The following is a 23,462-nucleotide window of genomic DNA, read 5'->3' as shown; positions in this document are numbered from 1 at the left end:
GTCACTGGGTATCGTGAACATGTGCGTGTGACTCACAGCTTGATTTCTATTCATATGTTTGAGTCACTGTGATTCTCTTTTTTTAATTTAATTTATTTTTTTTTAATTTTAGGTAAGATCAGAAGAATGGCAAAGCCTAGCATTGCTTTCCCTGGTAATCATCAAAATATTAGAGTAACAGCAGTGAGTCAGATATTCTTGTAACTAAGACACTTTTCCCAACAGAAGTGTCTAATTTCCTTTTGATCTTTGCATGTTGAGTTGATGATTGTTAATTACACTGACGTGAAGAACATTCAACTTTTTTAATGAATAGCGTTGTAGTAATTCATCAAAGCCATTGTATGTATTTACGTATATCTGTATATATACACATAGGTTTGGGTTTATATATATATATGTATTATATATGTATATGTGTATCATATTTATAAATAGTTTATGCTTCAAGTAAAAAGAGACTCCTAGCTTATTTTCTTTGGAGCATTATGCCAGGCATTGGGGAAAGATCATATATGGATTTTGACCTCAAGGATTTTACTCTTTTGGGGGAGAAAACTACACAAAAATAAATGTGATGCTCAGCAAAGTGTAATAACTGCCATAAAAAAGTACAGATAATTTCAGTGATGAATAACAGAGAAAAAGCGATTGCTTTTAGCAAAATAATGTACATGAAGAACTTAGGTTGTATGAGTTACTTCTGTTGTGTTTATGTCAGAGAATTAAACAGGTTTTCATAGAGTAAGTGGCATTCAGCTACAGAAAAAAAAAGAATTTGGATATATGAACATTGAGAAACAGCAGGTATAGCTTAGAAAGATGAATAACAGTGAAAAAAAAATTAAACTCAAGTCAAGTAATATTACAATTGAATGACCATTGAGAACACAAACATTGAGAAGGTAAAATGGGGCCAGATTATACAAGGTCTTTTATAATTAACGGGAAGTTATGTATAAGAAAGAGAGTAAAGAAATCAAATGTATAAAATGTGATAGCTAATATGATGAGAAGACAAATTAAAGGAAGGCTTCCAATAAAATAGCCATTAAAACATTAGAGAACAGAATGACTTATAGAGGCATTTGGTGTGTTCAAGTTTTGACAAAATATTTGAGGTAGTTAAAATATTTTAAACCTAGAAGGATGACCAGGAATATAGAGAGAAAAGGGAGAATAAAGAATTGGAATCTAAGACAAAGAATCTCTAAGTTATTTAATTGGTTATTAGTAGTAATATAGATACACAAACCGTCCTCATCGGAGTCATTTTTAAAGCCATGACATTTCTGAAACAACTATCATAGAGAAAAACAGAAAAATATTGTGGAGAACAGTTAAACTCAGGGATGTGTGTGTTGGTGGATGGACATAAGGTCCAACATAACAGGGACATTCAGAGAAGGAAAACCAAGACTATAGAATATAGTTTACATTTCTCTAAGGATGTCTAATGATAAGAGAAAGGCAGCTTCAAACGGAATTCATGCCTGAGAGTAATACTCTCTAATAGATAATTTCTGCCTATTTCAATAAAGAAATAAATAGGTAAGTGAGTAAATAAATAATAGTGGTGCTTGCCATTGAGACAATATAATGAGAGGATTCATGGAATATAATTTTGGAAGGGGTAGGTGGCAAGAAATTAGCAAATTGTGCAGAAGGCCAGGTGTTCTCAGCATTAGCAAAGTGGATTTCAGAATTTGTTTTCAAGGCTGTGCAGAGAAAAGCCAAAACATGTAAACACTATTGGTACATATTTTAAAAGAATATTTTTTTACATCAATATTTTGTTAATTTTATATACCATATTTCTATAAAAATAGAGATTATGTAACAAAAATATATTTTGCCTCCTCCCTTCTAATTTTCTTTCTTAATTTAATTATCAGCAGTATGAACACATAAAACAGACTGACAAGACCCCGGTTTTATATTTTATTGATTGTTATTTCTCTGTTTCCTCATTCCAGGCAGCCAAAGACTCTCAATTTTATGTATTTTATCTGGATTTTAAAAAGATAATAACCATTTATTATATCTTGAATAATAAATTAGAACCTTACTTGTACACTACTGAGTAATTACTAACTACTAAGTGGTGAAACAATGTTAGTGTTCTTAGTGATATAATTTGGTATTTTAGTAAACAAATTATAAAAGAATCTCTAAGTTATTTAATTGGTTATTTTTAATAAGTTTGGAGAAGTTTCTTGGGAAAATAAATATAATTATAAGATTCATTGTAGCTTTCTTTCTTTTTTTTATTTTTGGTAAAGTTAGTTCCTTTTACATGTTTCTCCATTTTTCAGAGCTGGAACACTAATGAACAGTGGCATTTTGGCCCCTTACCCCTTTGCCTCAGTTTTAGCATCCAGCTACCAAGGTTTGGAGAGTTACTCCCAAGCATATTATTTTACTTTTTTTCACCTCTTTCATGTCTCTTCTATGGCTAAGAAGAAATCTAAATGACTAGTTAGATTTTTTAGGAAGTAAGGCAGTCTGTATATGAATGACTTGTAATTTCCTGAATGGCTTGTAATTTCCAAGCATTTTATGGATTCGTTCTAGTACAGGGTGACACATAGGAATTGTTATGACTTGAAGAAAGAAAACCCATCTGAGTTTTAGACTGTTTTCTTGCTTTCTTAATTTTTGATACTTTTCTCCAAATAAAAACTCTGAATTTGTTTTTTTTTTGATAAAACTTAGACAGCTTTTCATTTTAATTTTTTTGTCTTCTCTTTTTTCCTTGCTTTTTATTTTTTAGATTAGTCCAAAGTTAGTTCATGGATTTTGTATTTTGACTGCAAACATTTTATAATGTCAGATTTAAGGAAGGAACTATACATTGTGAATATGTGTGTGTGTGACAATATGAGGAGCCAGAGGGCACTCTTACTCACGTGGGAGCATAAATGTTCGAGACTAAAGAATTAGATCAAGAGTTTCACAAAACATTCAGATGGGCTATTACATTCTATCTAATAGAAGTCATGGCATGATAAGCAGAATGGCAGACTAAGAAAAAATATGGTAGCACATTTAGACTCTTGTTAAATACGATCTCTGATTTCCTAGTTTGGCATGGATATATATTTTAGTAAAACATTTTTGGTTGAAACTTTGATACTAACCCATAATGCTGTCTATATATTCATTATTGCAACATATCTTTCCTATAGTTATAAAAACAAAAAACTATACCATCTGTATCTTTGCATTAAATTTGATAGTATTACAAAAGCTTTCTTTTGGGGAAAAGTTTGAAGAATTAATTTGAATAGCTCTCTAACTGCATTGTGTATTTCTTAAAACTGTAAACATGAAAGGCAGTGTGAGTCCATGATACAGAAAAGAACATCAATTTACCTGTTGAATTCTCAGATAGGTAGCCGGTGTCAAATTTCAGTAGCATCCTCAAGAGGGCACTGTCACCTGTTTTATATAATTTATAATTTGTATCTTTTATTGATAAGACCTCTCGCAATATTTGAAGAATGATTTTAAACTATTTCTGTCTGAAATGCAATGTTTCATTCTTTACATCACATACAGTCTTGTTCCATATAACTCCCACCTGTCTATTGTTACAGAACATCAGTTGACTTGTATATCAGTAAGTTAGCAACATTTGACTGATTTTATACCAATAGCATTTTGTAGATTGTTCCACCTATTAAGACAGTTAAGACTATTTAAATATTAGCTATAAATGAATCAAAGAGTATTACTGAGCACCCCTTTTATGTTTATTTTTTATGAAATAGATATGTGTAGGTAGTTAAATTTCAGCTATGAAATTAGAGGCTTAGCTTGGATAAATAATCTAGTCTATGCCTGCTTAGTAAGTCACTTTTGCAACATTGCACTTGACATTAATTCTTTCCACTTTTATATTAAGATATAGCTTATAAATGATTTTATTTTTCATAATAAGTGTACACACATCACGCTTAACTCGAGTTATATCTTTTGGATTTTAATAGCGGTTTCACTGTTTATAGAGGATGTGAATATAGACAAATGACTTCTTGGGTTGTTATGAGGATTTCATGTTATGAGAATTATATTGAACTAATTTTATTCATAATATATTTCAAAAGTTCTCCATTGCACTTGCCATAATTCAAATTATCTAGCTTTTAGTTTGTGCAAAGTATGGTTGTTTTCCAATGTTTAAAAACGTTTAATTTTTTTTCAAAGTATACATATGCTTTTATTACTTAGGCATAGATAGGCTAAAAATCTCTCAAATTTTGAAGACATTTATAAAAGCATGTATACACATGCATACACATTTTTTTTTTGTGGAGATTCTGTTCTAAAGTGACAGATTTAATTATTTAAAGAGGACAAATTCTTTTGAATTAAGTATTCTAAAGTAAAACATTTTAAATAAATTGTTTTTGTTTAAATGGTATTTACATTCATCATATTAAAGTATTTCCTTTGCAAATGCTGTATAAAAGAAATAATTCTGACACATTTTGTATTTTTGCACAGAACTAGTTATAAATTTATACATTACAAATCCAACATAAGAATTTAAAAGTACACGAATTGTTTATTTATTAATTGGCATAAAGAGATAAAAAAGAATGAAAGTTACTATAACTTTTTGAACACATTAGTGCTTATTTATATTTGAATTTGACAGTATGTGGGTAGTTAAATTTGACAGTAGATGATTTCAAGTTAAGTAAAATACTCACAATTTTAAAAAACGGGTTTAATTTTCAAATAGATGAAACTTTGTTTTTCCTGCGGTTATATGGATACTACATAAAAGCAATTTAAAACGAACAGATAAAATGCACTCTAAATGTTCTCGAAGATTAAACTAATGAATAACTTCCTGTGGCCTTCTCCTCAGCTGTCACTGAGGGCAGCTATTCAAAAACAAATCCCCCTGCATTTGTCCACTATCTGATAACATGATTGCCAATTTATAATCTTCAGAGTACATAGCAGTACTCTCAAACTTGGTAGTCCTTACTTTTTTTCTTTTTCTGTTTTTGTAATTCCAGGATTACAAACAGTAGGGTATGGACAGCTGCATCTTTTGGACAAAATGCTCACTGTAATAAGAGCTACTGTCTCTGACTTTCTCTGATTATCTAATTACTATTACTCCATAGGAGTTAAACAATTGTCATTTCTCTATTCTCAAACTTACTTCTCAAAATGCACTCATCTATAACAAAAGAGAAATACAGTAGGGGCAAAACGAGAAATTCTTCAGTCAATTTATTGATTGATTGGATGGCTGATTGATTTTAGAGCTTCCTTTATGAATTCATTATTTCTACATTTTGAAACCAATGTTGCTTTATCAAGTTCTGAATGGTCCTATTTAATTAGGTGAGTATGTCAGATGTTTTTACCTCTACTTCATTCATTTTGATCATTTCCTTCCTTGAGGCCAGTATTTGTTTCTAAACTCAGAACTAACTTGAGAGTCATAAGAGAGTGGTAAGTTCCCATTTGACAGAAAATCTCTTTTATTTAATCTGTGTAGTGAATGCTTCAATTGACATTTCAATTTATTTTATTTTAGTTTTTTAACACTAAAAAACTAAATTCTGATCCATGTTTTACATTTCAACAGTCAATTCATATTTTAGAAGAATACTGTAAAGAAGCAGTGACACAGTTGTTTGTTTTACATTTTCTTCCAGGTTTTCTCAAGTCTTACATATGGTCAGCACTTTGAGAGAAAGGAAAATAGAATTGTCTTTCTCTGCTTCTAACTATCCTTTTTGCTGGCTTACTTTGATGCTTTGGAATTCTTACTGCATGCCTGATTAGATCTATCAATCATGCAATAAAGATGTAATGGAAGCAGCACTTATTCTATCTCATTAAAAAACATTCAGATAACTCCCTCCAGTTTACTGAAGTATAATTGATTGACAATTCAAATTGTGAGATATTTAAAGTGATGCACATGCATAGGTAATGTGTGACTTAGTTATATACATATACATATATATGTATATATATACATAAATAACATAAGAAGAGAGTTTTTCTAGTTTTATGGGGATATAATTGACATATAACATTGTGTTAGTTTAAAGTATATAACATGATTTGATATATGTTACTACTTCCACAGTAAGTTTAGTTAACAATCATTACCTCACATAGTTAAAATTGTTTTGGTTATATATTTTAATGATAATAAATATGTCACATAGTATTTGCACGCCTCTAAACTTTAAGTGATTATCTGCGTGAGGACTTGTTAGAATATGAATTCCATAAGGAGAGGGATCTCTACTTCCTCTCACATAATTGCAATACTACTCTTCTGTTCAAGATTGGTACAGTTATGGATCCCCAATTAATACTTTTTTGAATAAATGTATAAAATAAAGCTACTGCTAATTACTAAACACTATTAAATGACAGGTAAATGAATAAGACCATTTCAGGAGTTTTGAAAACTGAGAGATTTTTCTGGATTTGTTAACTATGGCTGTCCTCGGTTTCTAGACAAGGTGTATATTTACCAATTCAAAAGCACGTTAGTAATCAGAGTATTTCAATATTAGGTAAAACTTAATTCTTCAGTTTTTTAATAAAGATTACATCATACTGAGGGATATAAATATTGACACTTTCAAATCCATGGTAATATAATTATTACTGGTCCTTAGGCTTGATGCCAGTTAGAATCTTTCCATGTCAGTAGAATCCAAGACTAATTTGCTCTGATTAGCAAAGAATTACTTTGCAGACTTTCTCTTCCTTTATGCAAGGGCAGACCAGTTAATTCCAACCCAGTGAACTTATATGGGATGCCCACAAAAGTCATCAGAAGCCTCAAGCTTTTACTACGAATAGTTGATTTTTCCATATGTCAGACACTCAGATTTTCATAAGAAAACATCCCACTGGTGCTGTTGAAGAGAAAAAGGAAAAGCCTAATTCCTTAAGTAAAGTTGCTGTTCCCACTAAATAAAGGAGATGTACTTAACGCAGTGCCCTGTAAGTTCTTCCAAAGGATTTTGTAAGAATGTTATATCACAGTGTTGTCCTAACAGAGCCCCACAATGTGTAAGAACAAAATATCTTTTGAGAAAAAAAAAGTACTAGTAAGGAAAAAGACAATTATGATGGCATAGTATAATTCAACCATGAAACAGAAACGGAAAAGCATGCTGTGGGTATAACATATTTTTATATTGCTACTTGAAAGAGGTTTCAAGGAAGGTAAGCTGAAATGAGAACAGAGTGATTATGAGCGTCAGGTCACATGAAAGACCATTTAGTATGGATAAGCATAACTCATTCCTTACAAAGTCACTGATGGCATAGGACTTAGCAGTTTGGAGATGTAGGTTGTATCGACTTAGAGTGAGGGGAGCCAGGTATGGATATGTGAGAGGAACACAGACAATGAAGGGTAGCTGCAGAAGCAATAGTCAAGAAATAAGCTACAGATATTTTTTTTCTTGCTAGTAACAGGGATAAAGCATAAATTGTTAATATTGATTGTGCCTGTTAAGTACATTTCAAGTGACGGAAAACTTGACCCAAATTAGGTTTAATCACAGGGAAGTTCGTCTGTTAAGATATTTGAAAGTTTGGAATTTGACCTGGCATAGCTGGACACAAGGTCAAATGTGGTCACCAAGGCCCTGTTTTACTCTCTCCATATCTTGATCTCTGTTTACATACTAAGACAAATCATTCTCTTCTGCGATTAAAATATAGCCCCTGCCAGCCATTCCCATGTAGTCTCAAGGTCTCCCAAGGGTCATGTGGATAGGAGAAAGTGACATTTTGATTGGCTTAGGCCGCATTCACGTGTCTACCTTAGAACTAGGGATGGGACTCACTGCATAGAAAACATGGGCTAAAAGCTGAAAGGAGATAATATTTCAAATCAAAACTAAAAATAGGGCAAACGGATGCTGGCAGCAAAAACACAACAAATGTTTCCTACGTAGGTCCATATATCAGTAGTTACAGTGAGGACCCATTTCAGGCTGTGACACTGGGTGCTCCTCACTTCCTTTTAATGTCCCTGTGTTTAGTCTACAATTTTGGCTTCAAGAATATGGTTCAGGAAGTGTGCCCTAAGGCAGGCTTTTGCGAATGTTAGGTTTCTATTAGATTCATTGCACATCAATTTCAAGAAACAGTTTAAAAAATATTCTTACTTTGGAATCGGGTGTTGATTTTATACCCACTGAATTGGGTATAAGACTACAGAAGTATTATTTATTATACTAACTATATGTGGATGGGGGTAAGTATGAAAAAATAATTTTACATGATAAAATAAATAATTGTGCTTGCAATTACATGGAGCTCAAAAATAAAAAGAAATTGAGAAAAATAAAAATATATGTCAATGAGATTGCAAGGACAATAATTTATTCAGCTGCCATTTGGTTGTAAATTATGTCTCCTAAATACGACCCTTGCTTTATTACGGATGCCCTTGTTCAAGAATTAATTAGCTTTGTGGGCATTAATGACAATGAAGTAATATGAATTGTCCCCAGTTTTACTGAAATAATATTGATATTAAAGGGAAATATGCAATTTGCCTCTTGGCCTTTCTCCTTGCTGTTTCTAAGAAGCACATCTTTATAATGATGTAACTTCTCCTTCTACACTCTCTGGACACAAATTGGTGTAATTAGGTAAATAATCTTTGTAAAGTACTTTAGAACTCACAGAACAAATTCACATATTTTCCTCAACAAGTCTGTTAATCTATTTTTTAAATCTGTATTTTAGAGATTGAAAATGAGGCTACATACATTTTCCAGGAACACTTCACCGTTTTGCATTTATAGTCAGGTCCTCTCCCTTTACATTGTTTGTCCTCTGCTACACTAATATATTTTGAGCTGGGTATTATTTGTGAATAGCATCTGAATCTTAGTCACTTGATTCACATGGCTATTTATCATTTTCATTCATTGATTTTTATCGAAACTGCCTTAGAACTCCAATTCTTTTTTCAAAATATTGCTCACACACTACTTTCTGTTTAAGGCCTTCTTGAATCCCTAAGCAAATATGCCTTGTCTATCATCACAGCCCCATTGTACAAGCATCTGTTAGCACATCTCACTCTATTATAATGATTTGTTTACATCACTGTCTCGCCAACTGAACTGTGAGTTTCTTGAAGACAGAGATAGTGTGTAATGCATCTGTGTATTTCTACTTACTAGTATTGCAGGAGGTTGGCTCCTGAGATTTAAGTAATCAATGTGTGATGAATTAATGAATGAACCATAGATACTGAAAACAAAGCAGCAAAGCTGTATGGATAGAGTGCCTTGCTAGAGAATATTGAAGTTAGAGATAAGTAATTTATAGCCAATAGTAAAATAATCCCTGGATTTTATATATGGTTTAATTTTTTTTTCTCATATCGTTAAGTTGCCATCCTTATAGTTGAGTTTGATTCTATTTCTTAATGTACCTATTAAAGCCTTTAAATAATCCCCTTTGTTTTAAATTTAATTCTTAACAAGTACAATAAAATAGCACTAAATCACATGTTTTTCATGGATAGCAGCAGAATTTAAACCGTCACAGCATAAAAATAGCAACCTTGAGTTGACACCTCATCAGATATGCACTCTTCTGAAGAAAAATCTTACACTGTCTTAAATAGAAGCAGACTTGATCTTTTTAAAACTAAAGTATTATATGTGTAGTGTGTGTGTGTGTGTATGTGTGAGTGTGTTTGGGGATGGGGGAAGTAGTTCATGATACTTCATTTAATATATCTGCAGCAGAAAATAGATGACATCTAGTTCTGTGATGCTTGTATTAGAATATTATAACATTAATTTGCTTTCCAGTAGTATTCTAATAAACTACTTTTTTCTATGGTTTCCTAGAAAGAAGTGATTGTTAATTTGGCAAATATCTAAACTAAGTGTTAAGGTTGTTTCTTTACATATTAGTAGAAATCTAATGGAATTTTGTGTCTTGGTATTGAATATAACTGCCAGTTTTGTGTTTAAAACATTAGAGAAGTGTTGAATTGGTGTAGGAAAAGACGAGTTCTCACAGCAGTTCCTTATTAACCTTTGCTTAGCCAAAAGTATCCTCTACATACCATAATCTCAGGACCAATGTTTTGAGTTTTTGTTAAACCGATAACAGAATTCTGACTACTTTTAGTATCATTAACCTTTAAGCGGTACTATTATCTTCACCAGTAAACATTTGGAACTGCACAAAGGAATTTATCACTGTCCTATTGAAGATCAACAACTTACAGATTTTTGACTTGGAGTTTTCAAAGATCATTTTGTGAGGAAAGATTTAAACTATATGTTTTCTTGAGGAACATGAGTCCCAGTTATCTAGTCTTCGACCTCAAATCACCCTCCCAAAATTTTTTTAAAAAAAGGCTTTTTTGGAAGTAAAAATATAATAAATGGCCAAGAATCAGAAAAATATAAGCATGAGTCATTATGAAAAATCTGTCTGCATATGCAATTATAAAATGACCTTTGTTTCTGACACACTGTAAACTTTGTCAAATATGATGAGATGCTTATTATCTCAACATCTGACTGCTAGCTTATCATAGGAATCACTTGTGTTAGAAAGAACAAATTAAAATAATATAATCAAGCCTTGTCCCTTCAGAATAAAGACACATTTTCATGCTTTTGTTTTTGTTTTTACTTCAGGGGTTTTCTCCTCTTCTTATTTTATTTTTCTTTTAAATAATTAAATGCTATGTCGTGATGGCTATCTATCCTTCAGGAATTAAATTGCTTTTTTTTTACTGGAGTTTTGATTACTTTTGTTTTTAGAAATCATTTTCCAGATTCCTCTCTTTGCAACCGTTAGGATAACTTTTCTGTTGGCAGGCAATTCATGGTTTTTTTTTATAGATGCTGAAAATTAGATATGATTTTAAAAAGTCAGAACAAAGTCATATACTCCATTTTATTCTCATTCCCCTCCATACCCACATATTTTTTTTTCAGAGACACTCCATGTAGTCTTCCTACTTCTGTCTCTTCTCACTTCCCCATCACCAGGCTAATCCTGTGAAAACACAATTTTCGTAATGCCACCCTTGACTCAAAGCCCCGATCCTGCACAAAATTTCAACTTTGTTACCCAGTCATTCAGACTTCCCAGCGTATCCTTCCAAACTTTATATCCTGTCCTCCAAATGCAACTTAGTCTTCTTTTGTTTCTGTACATTTGTTCCAGCTGTTTCCTCAGTCTACATCATCCTTGTCTCAATGTCACTGACTTAGATCCTCAGCATATGAAAAAACTCAGTTCGATTCAGTTTAATTTCTTAATCTTCTGGTGAGATTTCTCTGCTCTTCTCACATCATTGCATGTACTGTCTTTTACTGGAACATTATGACACTCTGAATGTTAACATTCTCTTGCTATTTGTCACCTACCAACTATTATTGTCCTGCTACGTATGTATGCTCTGTCCTTACAGCTAAATTTTACTTCCTAGGAGTTGGTAGCTTCATTTTATAATTCTTTAAATTTCCTCATACCATCAAACAAATGATGTCTTAAAAATAATAGGTCATCCAACTGAAACCTACTAGTTATTTAAAATTACTTTCAGCAGTAATGATAAGAAAATGTTCACCTGAAACAGGTCGAACACATGGAACCTAGAACAACTTTTGATCCAACATTTAAAGTAGAATTTCTTGGGAGCAACATATAAATTTAAAACAGCCCAAACTAATTTAACATCAAAAAGAAAGATTGAAGATTATTAACGTCTAAGTTAATGTCCAAAAAGGGTTGATGATCATTAATCTTATAGCTGGAAAAATAATCAGCAAGTTAATAGAGCCTGACCTCTTACAATGGGTAGGAATTTGGAAGAGCAAGAGATACTTCGTTAAAACCACACCAACCTTGTAAAGAGCTGCCTTGCTTTAAAAATATCTAGGTCCGGTGCTTCCAACATACTTAAAATTTCTTTCAGAACCTTCCTTCTGTGTGAAGAGACGAGAAAGTAACTGAAAAATTTAGCTTGATTAACTTAAAGGAAGTAATCTGAATGCCATTAAATTAGTGAAGCTAAAGATTCTGGTTCCTCTTGATGGTGCCATTACGTGGGAAAGGCAGAATGGGTAAAGTTGCCAGATGTGTGCATCTGGCTTGATAGATCCTCAGTGCCATACTGTTGATTCCACTTAGGTTAATTTATCTGAACATTTCTCCTTAGAACTGCAATTTGTTTGAACCTTTCTCCTTTTTATGTTTATTATCTAATATATTTTTTTAATGCAGTGTATAGGGTATTTATCAAATGCCTGTATCAGCCTGCGATAATTTTAGTTCTATCCCATTTCGTATTATTTTCTAACTGCTGTTAATGTCTTATTTTGGCTTTCTTACAATTACTATTCTAAATTCTATTATCACTATTTGCTATTATATTTCTTTATTACTATCATGAATAACATTATCTCTACATGTTTGTCTCTAGATTTTATAGGAACCTATGAATAACAAAGCATTTACGTTTCACAGTAGCATATACGGATTTGACATAGAAACTCATTATTCAACTTTACAAATACCTTTGCTTCTTTTCTCTTTTACCGAGATTTTTATTTTTTCCTTTTTGTGATTAATTTTCAAGTGGAATATTATCTTTTAATGCTTCCCACCAAAAAAAAAAAAAAGAAAAGAAACCTTTAAAAAAATATGTTAACTTTGTTTTAAGAGACCATATTTCCAGGATATAAAGCATTTTATTTCTTAAAGTTTTTGGATTTTAGAGAAGTTTAGTATATTCTAATTGTTAAACTAAATAAAAATTTATAAATACTAATTTTTAAAAATCTCTCCTGTAGAGATGTGTATTTGAAGTTTGGCTGTTAATAGGTTTTAAAAATGTAATTGTGGACTCTAATGGCTTTGAGCAGTATCTGGCTTTTGAAAATCTCAAATAACAACTATTTCATTTACCTCAGTAAACATCTACCATCCTAGTAAGCCCTAGGGTTGAGACTTATAATATAAATATAATCTTCTTTCAGTATTTTTACAGGAGACACTTCATCTTTGTCGAAGAGGAAATGCTAGATAAATTATTGGCATTACATCATAATGCAGTTTTCAAATTTTAGAACAAAGTCAGTTGTAGTTAGTAATGTTTTTTCCTTTGAGGCTAAAAATTCGTCCTGGAAGTGACTAAGAAAATGAGAATCAAAAGGATGTGTTTAATTGCAAATTTCACCTTATTTTTAAGGTGTATGAGTCTGAGATAAAGAGAACATTCAGTGCTTTTTCTGTTTCTTGCTTGTAAAGGAACATTAAATTTACACCTAATTTTTAATATTATTGATCACTAGGACTCTAGCTGAAGACATTTTACCCACCTGGAACATCGCTGAACTCTACTGTGAGGAGAAATGTGTTTTATGCAAATGGATTCCACGTGCCATTTTCATCTTTATAAACACTAGGTGTTTATATTTTTTCTCTATGACATTTTTTAAAATTTTCATCCATTAACCAGATATTCAAATGAGACAAACTTTATAAATATGTACATGTGCCAATGAATGTCCCAATTTCTTTATTTACATATTAAGAATGGTTTATTTTTAGAAAATTCAGTGTTTAGGATAAAAATGTCATTATTTAATAATAAGTTTGGTCTTTGGTTAAGTCCATTCATAAAAGCACACTCAAATGTGCTTTATATAAAATATTTTTAAACATATGAGACTTTTTCTTTCTTACTCTGTTTTGCCAATTTTCAAAGAGATTTTAGCTTTTATAAGTAGAAAAGCCTAGTCACATTACGTTTTTCTGTTATTCTTCTGCACCTACCAGAAATTGACACTATTTTTGATTCTACTTATGTAGTCATCTCTTCTCCAATTTTCTTCAAAACAGAATCATCATGGAAAATAGAAAAACACAAGTGTGGTCCTAAACACAATCTATTAAGTAGAATAAACATTATCACTTTCAACAGATTCAGAGAGAACAACCTAGGCATTTAGGGGCTAATTGCATGAATTTCTATACAAAACAAAACAAAACAAAACAAAACAAAACATATATTAGCTTTGCTGTACTAGTGATTTTAGAAGAAAATAAAACTTTGTTGATGTGTCTGTGAATGAGTTGGACTCTGATGATACACCTGATAATAAAGATCGCCTGCCGCTTAGTACAATAGGAATCTGATGCTGTCATTGACTTAAACTATCAAAGTATCACTATATACTCCATGATGGATATATATTTATAATCTCCATTACTAAAACCAGTTACTTATCTATTCATTTTTTTTAGGAAAGGCCTTTTTAACACCTAAATACACATAACATAATCAGAACGATAAGCTATATGATATATCTTTACAAGTTCTTTACAATCTTGAAGAGGAGACAAAATATGTACTTAAAAAATGTAAATTTTTTAAGTGTCTTATGAATCATACAAAGTATATAGGAGTTTAAAGAGAGAAATCTAGTAGATACAGGAGATTCTTGGGATTTAAATATCTAATTAAGTTAAAATGGCCTTTGACAATTGAAAGCAATAAGATTCTGAACAAAAATATGCTATAAAATAAGAAATTGCAGCATTGAAAATTTTTATATAGCAGCACATGGGGAAATTTGGCTTGCTATGACACAGTCAAACACACACACACACACACACACACTCACAGAAAACAAAGACAAAAAAACTTCTACCAATTCATTTCAATTAATTTCTGTACTAAAAATAATGTGATGGATATTTTCACTTAAAGAGTTATTACTGTATTTTTTGTTTTAATCTGTTCTGTTTAACAGAGTATTCCCAATGGCAAAGTTGTTTGGAATTCATCTTAAATATTGGTGATAGTTGTGTAATCAATTTTAATTTATTTATTAAATATCCATTTACCTATGCCAGTCCATCAAAGCAAATTTAACCCAAAACATAAAACCCTCCATACAAATGGATAGTAATCTAGTTAAGTAGAGTGCATTTACCTGAGAAATAAATGATATATAAGACACTTATAAAGATGATTTTCTAAACTTTTATTACTTTTAATGAGCTTCCTAAGGACAAATATAATTTGACAAGTGATTTCATTAAAAGAGTGAAAGACCACCTTAAAATATAGGTAAGATTTTTGGAAATTACTGAATGAAAAATTTAATTGCCTAGCAGCCTTTCACACCAACCGTGCTGGCAATCTAGTGGCAAACCTAATAAATGTTCTCTTATGTACACAAATATGCTTCGGATAATGATAGAGTCTTTGAGTAGGGGATTCTAGATACAGTCATTCAAAAGCGGAACAATAGAATACACGGAATCAAGTAGAAGAATCAACAGAGGCAGTGATGCACAGAACTGTGAAGGTATTTACAGGCTGTCACTTACTGCCACATGTAACTGACTGTAGACCTAAAATCTATTGTTCCATTTTTATGGGGGAAAAAACATAAGCCCTAGTACAAGACTCAATAGAAACTGAAGCAACTTTTTTTTCTCTATACAGAGAAGTCCAATTAATAGAAAACATTTCAAGTTTCACTCAGAATTTATTTCTGAAAATTACGATATTGGTCTTGACTTTATATATCATATTATTATTTCTTCAGGTCATTTTTGTATTTGCATGCTTTTATTTTTGTTCTAGAAGTCTGTGATTATTTATATTTGAATTAACTTGGAATGACAACCAATTTTGAAGCCAACCTGCATTCTGAGAACAAATTTTCCATGAGTCCTTGAGGACAATAAGCATCTATATGACTTTCATATCTTCTCAGACAATGTGTTTTAAAATAATACAAATCAAAACACTTTTCTACCCAATGACATGTTTAACAACATTGTGTAATTATTGTTTTTAAAAATTATTTTGGTTAAAGTCCTTCAGCCTTATTTTGACTCAATAAAAACATGATGGTAGAATTGTCTAGAGAAAAATTATATTTTTATTCATAATATTCATAATTTATTTAAATATTTTTTCTACTAATTAAGCTTCATGTCACTTTAATGTCATTTTATTTGACCTCCAAATGATATAAGTTAAATAGTTTTAAATATATAATAGAATAATATAATTCTATTATATTATTATAATAAATGCATGACATTTGACATTGAGTTAGATGCATGACATTTTCATTTTCACAATATTTTAAGGTAAACAATAATTTTAGTACAAGGTAGTTGAATTAAATATCTCTGAATTCAATTCTGTTTCTATTAAGTTAAAGAAATTAGAATAAAGATATTTTCTTATTTATTAAATATTATCTTTATTATTTGTGTAAATATAACAAATGTTCTGCCTATTTACTGTATAAACTATTATTTTCTTACATGTATAAACTATTAAGCTAAAAGAAACTTTAGAGATCATCTACTCTAGGTTCCTTCTACAAGGTGAAGAGATTGAGCAATAGTGAAGCAAGATGGCTTAAAAAATCGCTCATTTATTCGGGCATAATGAAAGCTAGAATTGTGGTAATGACAGCACATGTGCTTGTTCAGGCATATTGGACCAAAAAATAATGTAGAGATTGTATTGACTTCCATTAAAAATGTGTCTTTATCTTTACACACAAGTTTATACAGTTTAGCTAAATCCTAAAAAGAATAAATCAACTGTAATAATAAATTATCTGGTAGTAAGCTCATTTCCTCTTTACTTGCATATACAGATAAAATATAGACTTTTTGTGGATGCATAGTTCCCAGTCTTGATTATGGAACTAGATAGCTTTCTATAATAATAAATTATTCCCCTTAACGTTTAAATAACCAAGAGCCCACCCAAAGAGAGTTGATTTACTTGAAGTCACTTAACGATACTTTTGCTAGCATTTAATTTTTAAAAAACTCTCTATTTTTTGCATCTCCAAAAGGCTCCCAGTACCATTAGGTTCTTAAATAGGTTTGTCTTGTGTATTGCCATATTGTTTGAAAGGCCTTAAGTGGCCAAACATTTAATTAAAGTCCCTTGAGGGGACAGTTTTCATGATGTGTTATTGGACATCTGCCAAAGATCATTTTATCAAACCTTTTTCATCTACTTAGACTACTTCTGAGTATATTTTTAATACTGTCTATATGCCTTAAGTTTTAAATACTTTTTAAGAGCAATCATTTCTTACCATTCCCATAGTCTGAGAATGTTCAATTTCAGTATATCGATAAATTAGGGTATAATTTATTCTTGTAATCTGATTGTAATTTTTTAATTAGTAGCATTTTCTCAGAACATGAACTCTTCACCATGTTGATGAAATTATTGATTTATTTAATATGTAATGTATCAATGCTGATAATGGCTATAATTTACTGAATGCAAATTTTTAATATCTTTTCGTAAGCACAGGACACATTATTTATTTTGATTAAAGATCATTATAAATTTGGGGAAAGTTTTCATTACTCTTAAGAAAACAAGATTCAGGCTAAGCGACTTGAGCAAGTTTATGTCTCTTTTAAGAGGAAATCTCAGTTTTTGTCCAGACTTCTCTGAACCCAGGTTGTAACCATTTCATAGTACAATTTTCTCTTTGAAAGAGCATGCCTGTGCTCTTCACTGCCTTCTATTTATTATCATGTTGGTTTCCATGGAAAAATAAAATTCTAGAATATGCATAGTTTGCATGATTTACAAAACACTTTAATTACAGTTTCAGTACATTTTTGCAAATCTGTGTTTTGTGCATTGGTGCTGTTCCCTAGATTAAAAATTTGTGATTTTACTTTAAAATCTATTTTAGCAGAAGCTACTTGCTGATAATTGGTAATTTAGGTTTGTCTCCCAACAGTGTCTTGTCCATGAAATCTTTCTTGTTTACTTTTTTGATTTGTTGTTTTTTTAAGTCATATAATGTATATGTTATGCAGATAGTGATATGATGATGCAAAATCCAAAGTTTATAGTTTCAATTTTCTTCTAGAGCATTCATCTTTTTTCTAACAGATCCTGCTTTGTTTTGTCTCTGAGCCTATAACTATTACAAAATATAAAATCTTATCTTCCATTGTTATAAAATTTATTGAGATTTTCTCAAGTAAAACTGTCTCCTCACATTTAAGTTAATTTCCTTCATTTTCAGTAAAAAAAATATCTTGAGATAAGGAGTAAGAATAATATTTAACAAAACAAACTTAAAACTCAATAATCTTAACTCAGTGTAACATAATTAGTGTTTTGGGTTTTGTTTTTTTTTTCCTCTTTTCTGGAATAATTGCATCACTTGTAACATTTAAAGCATGCAAATTGAAAGTTTTTACTGATTTTCTTGAATTGATTACTGGTTTGACTGAGCTGACCTTTGCTTTAAATCAGAATTGATTGACCAATTGAGTCAACATGGTTAAATTGGTTGTGCCTACACACAGAGACTTTGTTTATTGAATTTAGGATATTCTGAGTAACATAATTTCCCTCTGTTTCTCTTCTGCTCCAGGAAACACTCTGCTTTATGATTGCATTTAATAATGTGTCAGAAAGCAAATGGAAATAGAACAGTACACAAGGGAGAATAACAGGGGATTCTGCAACTGTTTAACATCTAAAGAAACAATCCTTACAGATTGTTTCAGATTCTCATATAGTTTCTATGTTACACTTATTTATTATATTAAAGATGATATCTGAAATTTGGCTTCTGTAAAGTTATCAGAAAAGCAAAAGCCATCGACAGTATGATAACTGTCTATTATAACACTATAATTTCCAGCATTTAAAAAATGTGGAGTGCATCTTAGAACAATTGAATAAATCTGAATGCACTAAGGATATTGCATTCTATCTCTATGCTTCTAAGTCAAGTTTTTATTGTTATAACAGGATAGCATTGTGTACGAAAGAAATTAAATAATGCATAAAAGAACCAATATAGATTCTAAGACCTTGGTGTAGGATGTTTCTAAAAATAATAGTTTTCTTGTTCACTTAAAATGTCTAATTTCCTTTATTTTGTCCTGGTTCTTATCATTTGAACATCAGAAACATTCCTGAAATTCAGAAATTAATAATCAAAAGGATATGAGAGCCAACCTTCTGTGTTCTAAAGGTAGCCTGCTTCTCACTACCAAAACAACTGATTTCATAAATTTAGTCCTCATGTTATAAACTGTACTGCCAATGAAAATCAATAAAAACAATTTCCTTCTACATTCATGATCCTCTCCTCATATTCTTTCTTCATATTCTTTTCAAGGCCATTTTGTCAAAATGCCACAGGGCCATACAAAATGTAATTTTGTGTTTCTGTGTGTACGTCCCATGAAACCTGATTTTTAATGTGTACTTTTGATTGGTATGAGTACAATGGAGGCTTTAAGCAAAATTTTTTTAAAAAACTATGTTTTGATAGTTTTAAAAATATTGAAAGAAATGCCAAGTTTTGTTATTATTTTTTCATAAAATTCGAAGATACAATTTATATACTATATATAGCATATTCATATAGAGACTGTATATGTGTTTATAATTATATATGTGTATAATATATTTGTCGCGTTAATCCTTAATGGATATCTGAAAAGACACTGAGAGAATAAAGATTGAAATGAAGTTATTTTTTAAAAAAGTACATGTCAACCTTATAAATCTTAAGCATAACTAAAAATTTAAATATCTTCAAACAAATAGGTTATTCATTCATTAATTCTCTCATTCATTAATTCCCTCATTCATGTATTCATTTACTCTGAAGCATTTGTCAAAGTTGAGGACTATGTGGATTGCTGTAATGCCAGGGAAAATATATGCATATCTTTTCCTTAAAAAATTTTATTGAGAAATTCAGAAGATAGTATAACTTTGATATAGACAAGTACACAATACGTCTTGTTTGTAATACCAACTAATTATTCCATTAGATTTATGCAGTTCTCCTACATTTAATTTTTAGGGATTGATTTCTCAAAATAATTCACAAAAATTTTGCAAGGATCGAAAATGCTGCTATGCATGCAGTGTTTAATCTAGGCCCTGAAACATCACCAGACACAATAAGTAATAGTAGCTATTATCATCATTATTATTACTCCCAAATATCAAAATATGATATGTATTTTTCACAGTTGATCAAACTGACTCTCAGGTTAAGTAACTTCTAAAAGAAACTGCACAAATTAAAAGGCAGTGCTTACATTTGAAGCAATCGATAATTGATTTTAAAGCATGCTGTTTTCTCCTCTTTGATAAGGGGATAAATATTCAAAGTGTTTTTTTGTTCATTATTGAAATCGTTTCACTCTGACGAGTAAAAGGAATTTTAATATTTAATGAGAAGGTATGTGTTAGACATTGGGCTAAGCAATTCCTATATGTTATCTTTTCTATGTATCATAACATCTCAACTCGTGTAAGTTTTTTTGTAAATGTCTACATTTCAAAGATAAAACTGAGACCGAGAAAGGCTTAATTCCCAAATCAAATAGTTGGTGGTAATTGGAGAATAAAGTAAACCCAGTTCCAATTGAAAAGTATGTACTACTTCTAAGCTTGATGTTGTACTGACAAAACATCTATAAAAATATGTTGAAAGGTCAAGATGATTTAAATTTTTTTTACATGACTGTCACGATATACTATATATAGTGTGTGTGTGTGTATATATATATATATACAATATATCTATATATGTATATAGATATGTGTGTGTGTGAGTGTGTGTATGTATATATATATATATATATATATATGTATATATATATATATATACATACACACACATATATATAAACAGATAAAGAGGCCCAATATTGCAACATTTTGTTTTGGATTGCATAATAAGTATCAGTACTGTTTTCATAATGAAAAAAAAATTAGAATGCTGGAAACAAATTTAGATTATCAATAGAAGAAAATCATATTAAATTTTGTTTCTGTCTACTTGGCCATGCTGGAGAGTAGCTCTTCTATGATTATTTATTATTACATGTTTTATTGCAACAGAATTATATATTTAATATAGAAGATTTGGAAATAACATGCATTTAAAAAGTCACCTTTACTCTTATTACTCAGAGGTAACTTTTAAAATATTGACGTATATCCACATATTCTCATTTTGTGTATGTGTGGAGGTTGTTCTGGGTGGGGGAGTAAGAGATGTGTGTACATCTTGGTATATATATACAAGAAAAAATATACTTATGTATATACATATATATTTATATTTGTTAAACATATATTTCGTTTGTCAAATACTGTGGTAATGTATTTTATCACCTGCGGTGCTTTTGTGAAGGAGTAAGACACACCTCTGAGGGATGCTATGTAAACCTGGTATGTTGTTATTTTCCTCTATCATTGCAAGAACACTAGACATCTAACTTTTTCTCATCTTTTCCCCTGCATATCGGCAGTAAATATAAGATCCATTGGGGAGCTTCAGTCTAGCGTAGTTGGCTCTGAGTCATGGTAACAACCAGGAGAGCGCTTCTCCTGTGAGGTGGAATGAGCAGCACTGTAATAGCAGTGCTTATTGATAAGGCTGTCTGAGAGGCAGAAAAGAGATTTTAAATTAAATGGACTTTATAGAAAATTGTCTTCACTTTGTAGTTTGGAGTCAAGGTTGCAATTTTCAACTTTTCTTCCCCTCACTTACCTGTTGCTAAGAGATCACATTCAAGGCAAAATTAATGCTTCTCCAATTACGAAGCATGTTGTCAGCAGTGGAAGAGGAAATGTAACATGCTGTCTGTTAAACAGGACTTTAGAAAAATATGTGGCATAGAGAAAAAATCATGCATACAATAGACATTTAACAAATGATTATTAAATGAATTAGCACTTAGTAAGTAGTAAATCCTTAAAGGTCTGTTATTGTGACTGTCTGCAGTTTGCCTCTTCTTCTTTGTTTTAGCTTCTTTAACTTTTAACTTAAGAAAATTGAGAATAATTCTATCAAGGTAGAATTGATAGTCATTATTTCCCACTAGAGTTCATCACAATATTAACAGGAATCTATGGCTCTGGAATCTGTTGGAACCAGGGGGGGAAAAAGAAAATATTACGTTAGGACACATTTAACTGTGCAATACAATTTCAGGGTTAAAAACTGAGTTCCATGGAAAATAGAGATGAAGCTGAGTGATGCATGTGATATAGGGTAATAACATCTTAGACCTACTTACTAGCACCACATTTTTTTCTAAAGTGTTCTTGAAAGCTAGCATCTCATATGTGAGTGTTCCTTCTATCTTCAAAAAAATAATGCTAACCAATGATCACTCTCCAGTTCCTCATCAGCCACATCCTTCATTTAACAAATGTTCAACATGTAATTCAAATAAGGCTTCAGTTGAAGTCCTGTGACATTACGACACAATATGAGACAATGCTACTTTTTTTAAAGATTCACTGTCATTTAGGAGATAATACCTGCAAATAATTAGAAGGAAATGCTTCATTTCTCCTATGTTAAATGAAGGGCTTATAGCTAGTCGAGCTTGGATATTGTTTAGTATGAAGGGTCTTATAATGTAATATTAATTATCTTTTTTATAAGGATAAATGTACTCTTAAGTCAGCTCCCCCACCTGAAAAACTTAAAGTCTGCTTTTCTCTGTTCGAACACTAAAAAACATTCAGACAATTCATATTCCTTTAATTTTTCTCTTAATATTTAATATAAAATTATAAACGAAGTGAAACTTCAAGTGGGAAATTAGTTCAGGTGTCATTATTAGCCATTCTCACTCACCATAGCCACATTCTTCAAATGTAACCGTGTCTCAAACACCTTTTGATGGGCTTTATTAACCTGCTCTGTGCACTTCCTCTTTGGAATTCTACTATGGTACTGCTCCTTTGAGGTGCTTTGACATAAAACTTGATTTTAAATGGGGTTTAATATGTTCTGGTCAGGCCACTGACAATACTTAACAACCCAAATATGCTTTCAGTATGGAGGGTATCATCTGTGTTATTAAATTTTTTTTTTTCCAAAAAGATTCAATTTCTCCTGTTTTCTTTAACAAAAAGAATAATAGATGAAACACAGTATTTCATGAACGTTTTTAAGACGTCTTTCCCAATAAATGCATTAATTTCATTTACAATTTTCTAAGGAAAAAAGACTGGAGAACAATGAAAGAGAAAAAAGTAATTATGCAATTCCAAGGACAGTTGAGGTACACACGAACTAGTTACTGATCATGATAGAATAGGAAAATGTTTAATATGAGAAACAGAAGCCTGGGCTCCATTTCTCTCATCATCACAAACACATCTCACTTGTCTCATTTATAAAATAAGGGCCAAGAAGAAATCTATGCTTTTTAAACCTACTGTACATCAATTCAGCTGTGAAGCATGTTCAAAATACAAATATCTAAGGCCCACTCAGCACTGAGGAATCTGAATTTAGAGCCGGTGTCCAAGAATTGGTGGGTTTTACTAAGTCCGTAGTGATTTGGATACACAACAAGGTTTCGGAATCACACTGTTC

General features: G+C 31.1%; 1 protein-coding gene across 4 annotated transcripts in view; it reads left to right on the top strand.

Annotated features, from left to right (window-relative positions):
• Nucleotides 1-23,462, top strand: part of PCDH7 (protocadherin 7) — a 356,517-nt gene that overhangs the window by 261,077 nt on the left and 71,978 nt on the right. Inside the window, exon 3 of one of the 4 annotated variants that reach the window (XM_039848697.1) lies at nucleotides 13,356-13,378. The exons of the other annotated variants lie outside the window; for them this stretch is intronic. Coding sequence (XP_039704631.1) covers nucleotides 13,356-13,363 — 8 coding nt within the window. The 3' untranslated portion in view covers nucleotides 13,364-13,378. Of the gene's footprint in view, nucleotides 1-13,355; nucleotides 13,379-23,462 lie in introns of those variants that run through there. 4 annotated transcript variants of the gene reach the window in all.

The sequence above is a fragment of the Pteropus medius genome, unplaced genomic scaffold, assembly GCF_902729225.1.
Source record: "Pteropus medius unplaced genomic scaffold, Ma_sr-lr_union100, whole genome shotgun sequence".
In the NCBI taxonomy this organism is placed as follows: domain Eukaryota; kingdom Metazoa; phylum Chordata; class Mammalia; order Chiroptera; family Pteropodidae; genus Pteropus; species Pteropus medius.
Note: the sequence above shows the minus strand (reverse complement) of the source record. Positions and strands in the feature narration are given on the sequence as shown.